General features: G+C 37.0%; 1 protein-coding gene across 1 annotated transcript; it reads right to left on the bottom strand.

Moving 5' to 3' along the window:
• Positions 1 to 557: 557 nt before the first annotated feature.
• PSMA1 (proteasome 20S subunit alpha 1) lies at positions 558 to 9,936 on the bottom strand (the record flags this gene model as incomplete). The annotated part of the gene is made up of 11 exons (XM_084239995.1): positions 558 to 614; positions 1,331 to 1,441; positions 3,933 to 4,012; positions 4,677 to 4,806; positions 4,916 to 4,986; positions 5,577 to 5,665; positions 7,993 to 8,096; positions 8,216 to 8,317; positions 8,575 to 8,619; positions 9,539 to 9,608; positions 9,848 to 9,936. The coding sequence occupies 11 exons, from the start codon at positions 9,934 to 9,936 to the stop codon at positions 558 to 560; spliced, it is 948 nt and encodes a 315-aa protein (XP_084096121.1).
• Positions 9,937 to 10,707: the final 771 nt, after the last annotated feature.

Consider the following 10,707-nt stretch of genomic DNA (forward strand, 5'->3'; position numbering starts at 1 on the left):
GGCAGTGGTTTTAATCAGAATTGCCAAAATTGATCCTTGAAATTTGTTTCTGAAACAAATCTGCATAGTTTCTCATGCAGCCAATCCATACATTGGAACAATGGTATAAGACCATGATATATAATATGTATTATTTTTCCCATCACTAAAAATAAGGCAAATTAATTTGGCAAACACTGCCAATGACCAGATGGAATAGGTTACTACTCATAATTCAAACTACTTAAAAAACAAGCAAAAGCCCAATGCAACAGGAGGTGAAACAATTTTATTTCACAGTTGTCTTTAAAACCACAAAGACACTATGTTCTTCATATAAAAACATTAGTACAGATACCTATACTTTCTAGAAAATGATTATATAGAACCTTTTAAAGAAAAATGCACCCCACTGAATGGTTACAGTGAAGTTGCTTGGAAAAAATTCACATCTGGACTCATTCCTAAAACATACCATTCCACCATTCTGCACTTTTGCTTCAAAGTATAGATTATTGTCATCGATGTTCTTGCATTATTACATATTTTAGTAATACACATATATATTGGTTTATCCCTTAATGTTCCATTGGTTCATCAGCCTTTTCTGCAGGTTCATCAGCAGGTTGAGCAGGCTTAAAAGGGGAAGAAAAAATAAAATATGTAAAAAGGACACTTAATATGTGCAATTCTAATCACAAATATTACAGTATAAACAACCTTATGAGAAAAAGAGGTTAGGCGATCAATTTTAGTTGTCTTGTTAAAATTTTTGAACAAAGGTTTTTAATAAAAAGACAACAGTTCTGAAAACTAAGCATCACTGAACAATCCAAAATTTCATCATACTATGACTTGCTCCAGATAAAAAGGCCTTCTTTTTATTATTACTACTAGTGTTAAAATACAATGGCCACATTTTAGAAATTCTTTTTCTCTTTACTACTAAGATACACAGCAAAAATACATTCAGGGCTCCCTGGTGGCACAGGGGTTAAAGTCTCAAGCTATCAAGCTATTGCCAGCCACTGAGGCATGATCTATCCCCAGTCAGGGTGCTAACCTACATGACACAGCAGACCTCTCCTTTTTCACTCACTACTCCTCTCAGCAGTGTATTTCAGTAGATCTGCCTGTTCTGCTCCCCACTCTGTTGCTGCTGAATCCTCTCAGCCCCACACCTCTGGCCTGTACCCCAGTTACTGTATGCATAAATAAGTAACAATAAATCTTTAATAATAAATTATGAGTCTACCTCAACAAGTAAAGACAAAATGGAAGATTTAGAATTGTGGTAGAATAACAGTTTATGACAGACCTGAAGCCTTTTGAGTTATGGTTAGTCATATACCTGTGCCTTTCTCTGTGGTCTTTCTTCAAGACCCTCCAGGAATGGAGACACATCATCATCATCATAAATCGTAAACTCCAAGTCTTTACCAACAATTCCAATGGAAACATTCTGACGGGGGAAGAAAGGTCAAAATAAAATAATAATGAGAATTACAGGTTGGAAAATTCTTAAATTATTAGGTGAAAAAGCAGAAAAAAATTTATATAGACACTTCTGCAGATTTAATACTCACTTTGGATAATTACAAGTAACCCCAAATATCTGTCACCTAGACAAAAGAATATGTCTTGGGTTCTAAAGTGCTGAATTTTGGTGGGTGCCTAGAACTATGGTCTACATCAGAAAAATTAAATAGCAATTCTTAAAATGGTCCATGAATGCTAGCTAGAGCAAAAATAGCTCCTATAAGATGAAAATTTTAGTGATAATTTAAGGGATAAGGATACATAAGCTACTCTCTATGATTCAGTAAAAATATGACATCAGGAAGCCAGATACCTGAGCAAATATTTCTAAATTGTGGGTTTCAATAGTCAACTGTATACCCAAAATTTAAAAGCTAGTCCTCCCGGAGTAATAGCATTAGATATTTTAAACAAAACAATTTAATGTACTATCCTAAAATTTTAAAAGAATACTATTTGCATAAGAAAAATAATTTCAAAAAGATTGTTAGGCTATAAACATACATATTACATAATAATTATCCAATTGCTATAACAAAATAGATTTTTAATGCTGATTGATGATCTCACTTTAATCATCATTAACTTTCAAGAGGTCCTTAGTGGTTCCTACACTGTAGCATATCGTTCCTTGTATCATTCAATTTCCCCTTCTGGACAACTCTGACACCCTCCATACTGCTTGCACTTATTTCACTGAGAAAATAGAAGCACTTAGAAGAGAATTCTCACAAGCTTCCGCAGTATCCACTCCTTCCTGTTTCTATGTCTCTAGACTCTTTCCTTTCTTGTTACTGTGAGTGAATAATATAATTTCCTTACTAAAGCCAATCAAAGGCATTGGTCCTCAAGTTTTTCTCCTTCTTCAACCTAAATATAACCCAAATACAAAAGACCCCTCTCACTGTATCCTTTTCCCATCACCACCAAATCCTTGCATCCTCAACAGAAATCTCCAAAGGGTTGTCTCAAATTCTCTTCTCCCATTTTGGTCTGATTCCATTTTTATCAGATATTTGCTCTACCATTCCATTAAGACTGCTTTGTACAGTTTCAGTGACATTATTTATAATTAATGGTTAATGCTCAATCCATATATTCCTTGAACTATTAACAAATTTTTTTATTTCCTCCTCCTTGAAATAGTTTCATTTGCTTTCAAGGATATCTCTTTTTCCAAATTTTCCTATTTCCCTGTCCATCTTTCTCATTCTCTCTTGCTGATACCTATTCACTTTCCAATCTCTAAAAGTTAGAGCATTGTTGGCACAGTCCTCAAACCTGCCTATTTGATTTGTTTATGAGTCTTGTTCAGTTTAGTCTCTAAATGACACTTCTCCATAAAGTCTCTAAAATTTGTAACTCTAAGCCATACCATTCTCCATTTGAGGCTCATCAAACTCCAGGGGGTAAATATCTGCTAACAGTTTACTGTCTATTACCAACTGGACAAATAGATATTTCAAATTTTGTATGACCTAGACTGAAAGCTTGATCTTCTTCTACAACCCTTAGTCCTAAATTTGTTCCTATCACTTTCTTATCTGCCTCAGTAAAATCATTACCCTTCAATAAATGAGGTCAAAACTCTTGAAGACTTTTTTTTTCTTTTCTCATACCGCCAGAACCAATCTGTTAGCAAATCTTTGTCTTTAATTTCAAAACATACCCAAAAGTGAAGCACTTCTCATCATCTCTAGCTATATAATTCTACTCTATTTCTTCAAAATCTCTCACCTGAATTACTGTAACAGCCTTAAAATGATTTTTACCCATTCCTCAGCACAATCTGTTCATAAAATGGCAATGTCAGTGACTCTTGGTATTTCTCTGCTCAAACCCTATCTGTCCACTGAGTAAAATCCAAAGTACCAGATGGTTTATAGAACATAAGCAGTCTGGCCTCCATTACTTTCCTTATTTAATTCTCTTTCTTCCTTTTGATCACTGGCTATAACACTACTGGACTCCTTGCCTAGAATACTAAAATATTCTGGACTCAAAGCCTTTGCACTATATTCCCTGAAAGAACCTTGCACTAAACATCTGTATGGCTCACTCAGTCACTTCTTTTAGGCATTTTTCTCAAATTTCACTTTTCCAATGAGGCCATCCTTGACCATCCTGTTTTAAATTATACCCCAAACCCAAATGATTGTTCTTCTTTTCTTAACTAATTTTGGTTTTTTTTGGATAGCATTTATCATCTTATAAACATCTCAAATGATGTAATTCAGTTATGGGTATATCGTCTATCTCCATCCACTTGGATGTATGTTTCATGAAGGCCAAGATGTTTGTTGTGTTTACAATCTTTTTGATGCCTTCATGTAGTAGATGCTCAATACACACATTGTGTTATCAATAACACACTGATATTCCTTATCTGACATGAAAGAGGAAAATACATTTACCTTTGTAGTTAGGTCCTGTTCTGCAGGAAGTGTTTCTCGTAAGGCACGCAGACCATGCTTAACCAATTCATTCAAATTGCCTATATGTAATAACAAATATTTCTTAATTTCATGTCAATAATCTGAAATTATGGTTGGTCACAAAGTAAATATATTATAATAAAAACAGCCAAAAGTTTAATGTTTAGTCATATAAACCAATTAATATATACCATGAAAGAATGAAAGGGGTAAAAACCATATGATCACCTCAATCGATGCATAAAAGGCATGTAATAAAAATTCAAGAACAAAACACATGAATATATGTCTGTTATCAGACCTTACATGTTTTACTTTTCTTTCTCATAACTATTCAGTCTTTTTAAGAGTTTATGGTGTATGTAATGTCTGTGTGAATAAAAATAAGCAAAGAAAACTAAAAGTTATACACAGAACTTACAAATGGTAGCTAGTACAGTGCCAGGGACACTTCAGAATAAGTGAATCAAGAATCTTCAAGGTTGGGGACATGTATTTATATTTTGAAAAAGCTGTACTGGTGATTGGAACTACTGTTGTAGCCAAAGGGATAACAATGAGTATGTGTGACAGAAATAACAAACATGTCATGGACTAAATTTTTTAAAAAACTATAAAGTTGATTGTTTTCTTCACTTAGGAAACCATTCATTCACTGTAAAAAGATTGGTTGGATCAAAAAAAAAAAAAAAACACCAAAAACAAAAAAACAAAAACACTTACACTCCATAAATTCAGACATATGTCTCTCCAAGTAAGTACGGGCTGACTGAGAACGGGCTCCAATGGACATAGCTCTGCAGTCAAAATAGTTAGCAGATGGACAGGTCTGGAAAATGTGAGGGCCCATATCCTACAAGTAGAAAAAGAAGTATACTATATAATTCTTGACTTTGAGGTAAATTAGATAATTTTGTTTTTTAAAAAAATCTTTAAAATTTAACAATATTCTATTAACTTACATCATAACCAGCAATAAGCAGTCCAACACCATATGGTCTCCGTCCATATCGTTGTGTTGGTATCTGGGTCTCTTAAACTAGTTAAAGAGATTGTTCTAATAACAGAGTACTATCTTTATTTTTACATTAAACATAACTACAAAAATCTCTTAATTGCTTCATAATCTACCACTGGAAGGAAATGAAATAGCATTGCATTTCATTGGTTTTGTATCAAAAACATATTTCACTATCCACCAATTCCAAGAATGAGTGCTAGCAAAACAATCTCTTCCCACATAAAGAACCTCATTCATTTTGGGTATAAGGAGTCAAGGATATTTTGGGATAACTACAACCACCAAAAAGAAACTGTAAATCTCCTCAAAAAATGAATGCTTGGATAGTTTTGCTGAAATTGGGCTCATCTGGAAAATAACAATTGCTTAATAGGAGTGATGAAAGCACAACCCAATTCCTTATTTAGAACCCATTTTTCAATGGTAAAACTTCCTACAACTCTCCTTCAAAGTTTTAAACATTCTGATATTGAAAAGTAACTAACCTCAAAGTTTTCACAATTTTACCTATGCTACAATATTATTATGCTCCTAATAACATAGGGATCAAAAATAAAAACCTTTTAAAGTTCATGTCCATCAATGCGACATAAAAAGGATACTGCTTCCAATAAGAGATACAAGACGAGACACAGGAAGTGGCCTGTCAAATACGAATCTGGAATCCAAACACTCCTGGCGCATAAAATTGCTTTAAAAAAAAAAAAAAGAGGAAAAATTAGTAATTTCAAATCACAGTTGTTCCAATCAAAATAAAGCAGTTTTGTTTCTTTTTGCTTTCTTCCAGATACTTACAAGGATTACATTCATGTAAGGGTCACATGGCCATGGGATGCATTTTTTGTACTAAACTCTGGGACCAGATGAGGTTTTTAAAAATCAGATTAGAATATTCCTTAGCTCTAGAAAATCTTTGTTTGAAAATACCTTTTTAGAACTGAAAAGAAGGAAAAATTTCACCTCTCTTATCTTTCTCCTTGTCAGTCCATTTGTCTTAATGGACTTGAACCAGCAAAAATACCTAGTCTGCTTTTTTCGTGAAAGCATACTAAAACTTTCCAGCTGAGAAAGTGTAAGAAGTAGAACCTCTACTACATATCCCTATCTGTTGCGGCCAATGTTACTTCTATCCCAAAGCAGCACTTTAGAAGAGATACTAGACACTAGACTGTTGGGTCTCATTGTTAAACCTGACAAAATTCAAGCAAGTATAGCAGTGGGGATGAAAAAAGAATCCATGCTCAACCATGAAAATCAAGAGGATATTCAACAAGAAATGGATATTCTACTTTCTGTATTACTCTGTCTGGTTTATGTATCACAACTGATGACCAACTGTTAACTGTAGAAACCAAGCTATTTAATCAGTACTTTTATTTAAGTCCATTTTCCCACACTATCTAAAACTGCATTTCCTAATATGGCAGTTACTAATCACATGTAACTATTGGGTACTAGGAAAGTGGCTAGTCTGAATTGAGATATACTCTTACATGCAAATACACAATAAATTTCAAAGCCCTAGCACACAAAAAGGGTAAAATATCTCCCTTTAAAGTTTTTATATTGGTTATATAAAATTATATTATATTATATATGACTATTTTAGATAGATTGGGTTAAATGAAATTATTACTCATCTCCAGTGTTTATATTCTTTTTTCCTTAATCTTTTTATAGACTTAAGAGTCTAGTCTTGGCTAACTACCATCTATCTCTGAACACACTTTCAGTATTAAGTGAAAGGCACTGTTTTAAGTACACATACTAGGGTATTCAAAAACCTTGGAAAAAAATACCAAAACATTTGAGAGTTTCAGTGGCTAGCTCAATCTCAAATACTAAGGGGTAATAGTGGCAACAGGCCTCCATGGTGACGCAAGGGGTTAAGACGCAACCTATGAAGCTACCCACAGCCACTGAAGCACAAGTTTGATCCCAGGCGGGGAGCCACCCACATGGTGCTACAGACCTCTCCTGACTGCTCACTGCTCTCCTCAGCAGTGTATTTCAGTAAATCAGCCTGTTATGTTCCCCACTCTGTCTCTGGTGAATCCTCTCAACTCCCACAACTCTGGTCTGTACCTCAGCTCTTGTATATATAACTAAATCTTTAAAAAAAAAAAAAAAATGGTGGCAACAGATGCCACACGTGTGCCTTCAAAGCTCCAATTCTCCAATTACATAATGCCTCTCAACTAGAAACGATTTCTATCTCCTCTGGTAACTGTCACAGAAATTTACCTATTTCTTAATCTACTTTCAATCTTGTATTGTAAATTATTAGATTTTACATCCCTAAATGACAAGTGCCATTTCTGATTCACTTTTGTATACTCTGCAATATTCAGTATTGAGTTTTGCAAACAATAAATGACTAATACTTTTAGACAGATTTTAAAAAGTGTAGTTTAGCTGATCTTTAGAACCAGATATGGTATAAAAAGTGTCATGGTCTTCGTAGACATAACATAGTTTTAAATAATAAACTGAGTTAACAAGTGTCACGTTATTCAGTGACTTCATACAGTTAATATGATTAATTCTATTAGCAGCTTTTACTCCTACTACATGGATCAAGAAATGAAAAGTAAGGCAGCGGTTGAGCGATGGGTTGCGAAGCTGCCCGCAGCCTCTGCATCGCCAGTTCGATCCCTGGCTGCTCCCTGGCCTCTGGAGGAGGGTCCCACATGGTGTGCAGACCTCTCCTGCCACCTGCTGCTCCCCTCAGCAGTGTACTTCAGTCCTTCTGCCTGCTCTGCTCCCCGCTCTGGCTCTGGTGAATTCTCTCACCCTCCTGCGCTTCTGACTGTACCCAGTACTTGTATAAATAAATCTTAAAAAAAAAAAAAAAAAAAAGAAAAGTAATAACTGGGTCCAAATCCTCTGCAATATTCACAATCTTGACTTATAAATACTCTGGCAGACAACTTCCTAAACTGTCCTATCAGGATCTTTTCTAGAAATGTAGTCAATTATGAATAGGCATGTTCTTTTGTTTTTTATGATTACACTCACCATAAAAGTCTAGCATCAGCAGTAAGTCCCGCAATTGAGATGCCAATATGGTTGTCAACATGGAGAATTTTTTTCTGATGGGCTGCAAGCTCTGACTGTGCCCTCTAGAAACATTGTAAAATATAAACACCAAAACAAGTTTACAATTTTATTATCTAGATATTGAAATTTGTATTTGATTGTTCTGTTTTCAAAAAGAAGTCATATCTATTGCTTTACTTACCTTCAATGCAACTAACACTGCATGGGTTTTTGATTTCAGACCAACTGTGGCTGAACCTTGTTTGACAGCTTCCATTGCATATTCAATTTGATGAATCCTGCCCTAAAGAGAGAGAGAGAAAAAAAAAAAAACCAAAATCACATCTTAAAAGTCATCTTACAAGACCCTTTTATAATTTAATCTAGAATCATCAAATCTCAATTGGGCAGTTAAATTTCAAATGATTTTTTTTTAACCAGGAAACTTATTCAAATGATAAAAATTTAAGTTTCAAAAAGATTTATCCACAGCCAACAGTATTATGGGTTTCTAAATACACAGTAGCCAACCAAAAGTAACTTCATAGAAAAACATTTTACCTGAGGGCTCCAAACAGTTACATCATTGTCATACTGATTGCGAAACTGAAAGTAAAAAAACGAACCTATTAATATAAGAATATTACAAGTCCCAACTCTTAAGAAGCTCTATTATTAAAAAAGTTTTCATATCATTTCCATAAAACTTTAACCCAATCTGTTAGGCAACCTCACTGGAAGAGTATTACTTTACTGGCTTGCAAACCAATTTCTATGTGTACCATGAGCTAGGTGGACAGGGAAGGAGATCTAAATGGGAATTATCTTTCCAACTTCCAGTTCCACCAAGGTCCACAGCACTTCCTTGGGCTCAATTACTAAAGTTCCTATGTGTCAATTTTCCTTCCTATCGTTCCTTATACTGGGCCCTAATAAATGGTCAAAGCATTCCTTTACTTTAACCTAGCTCAAATATCTATCTCTTAAAGTCTTCTCTATCTTTCTCTCCTCTACCCCCCCACCCCCAATCCCTTTCTAACTTAATATTAGGGACAAGTGCCTTCTATAAATATTCATATTGAATGAAAAATGAGGATCCTCAGGAAGTTAGAGGTGGACACAAATTAGCTACAAAGTCAGAATAATTACTGACTTAAAGACGGAATAAAAAGCACAGAGCTTGGGAGAAAAACCACCAAAGGGTACAAGACTTGGGTGTTGGAATGGCAAACGTGGGACTGGAAGCCTTGAGCCCTATTTTGTAAATCTAATTACATTACTTCTCTAAGCCTTAGTGTGCTCATTTGTAGAACAAGGTGACGAGACAACGTGATCGAAAAGGCCCTTCTCTGATCGAGCTCTAGGGGAGCGAGAAATCAGACAGACACCTACCACGATAACGGACGCGGTCTAGGAACCCAAAACCTGGGTGCAACCCGCCTTTGGAGACACCCAACCCAATTCCCTATTTTCTCTTTTCTCTCCCACACCCAGCACTAGGGGCCACCTTGCACCCGCTCGGAACCCACTCCACCGAAGGAACTTCTGGGGCAAAATCAGCTAAGTTGATCGAAGAGCTCGTGTCCGCGACTCGGCTGGGAGGGAACAAACCCGGGGACAGGCCTCTCTCACGCCCCACAGCCTCACTCACACCCGACCGCCTCACTCCCCGCCAGGCCTGACATGCTGAATCACTGCCGGAACCCTCGGGTCGGCTAAAGTCTCCACGCCCCGCGGTGCCAGGTCGCTCTGAGGGTGACAGAGAGGTGGCTCGCCATCTCCCCGTCAGCAGACCTCTGCTCCCAACCCTGCCTGGGCTCCGTATCCAACTCACCATGGTTCCGGCGAGGGACTGGCCACGGCCTCCTGCAAAGCTGCGGATCGAGCAGGGCTGCCGAGACGATCGTTCGGTGATCTACTCATAAGTCTGCAGGACTTTGACGGCGTCAGCGCAGGACGCAGCAATCTATCCCAGAGATATCGATAGGCGTCCAACACTTCCCCGCCCTCTCAACGCTCAGGCTTCACAGCGATGGGAGGGGCCTCAGAATCAGGGGGCGGGGGGACTGAGATTGGCGGGAAACCTTGGGCCCCCGAGTGCCGGCAGCTATTGAGAGATGGGGGGCGCCCACACTGCAAAATCGCCCTTTTTGGATCTTCAGGGATATTACCTATGCAGAATCCCACCGGTTTCTCGCCCTTGGGCCGGATGTAACTGAAATACCTGGACACGACAGCTACAATTCGGGGTGATCTAGTGAGCCCCTCAACGTCCATAGAGATTTGGGAGTGTGGTGTGTGACTGTGAGAAGAACGACTTGTGTGTGTCAACCATACTCTTCTTTGAAATCCTTTTCCATAGTCTCCGAAGAACTCATCTTTCAACGTGCTGTTGTTTTTGCTCATTATTTTTGTTACTGTTCCCCCACTAGATTTTGAACCCTTTGAAGGCACTACTGTCTTTTATGTGCTTTCAGAAAAATGCACGAAACCTGGTAGATTAGGCAGTTGAGGAAAAAATAAACATTTGCCTCTGAAACACATACTCTCTCTTTTGAGGGTGTCTTTTGCTATATTCCCAAATGAAATTGTTTAGGACAACTCTGCAAACAGTTGCCAACCTAACGTTTACCTACTGCCAATGATAACTTTATTTTCTTTATAAAGAAGAAAGGATGAGTTCCTAGACTCAGG

The sequence above is a fragment of the Talpa europaea genome, assembly GCF_964194135.1.
Source record: "Talpa europaea genome assembly, chromosome: 1".
NCBI classification, from domain to species: Eukaryota; Metazoa; Chordata; class Mammalia; order Eulipotyphla; family Talpidae; genus Talpa; species Talpa europaea.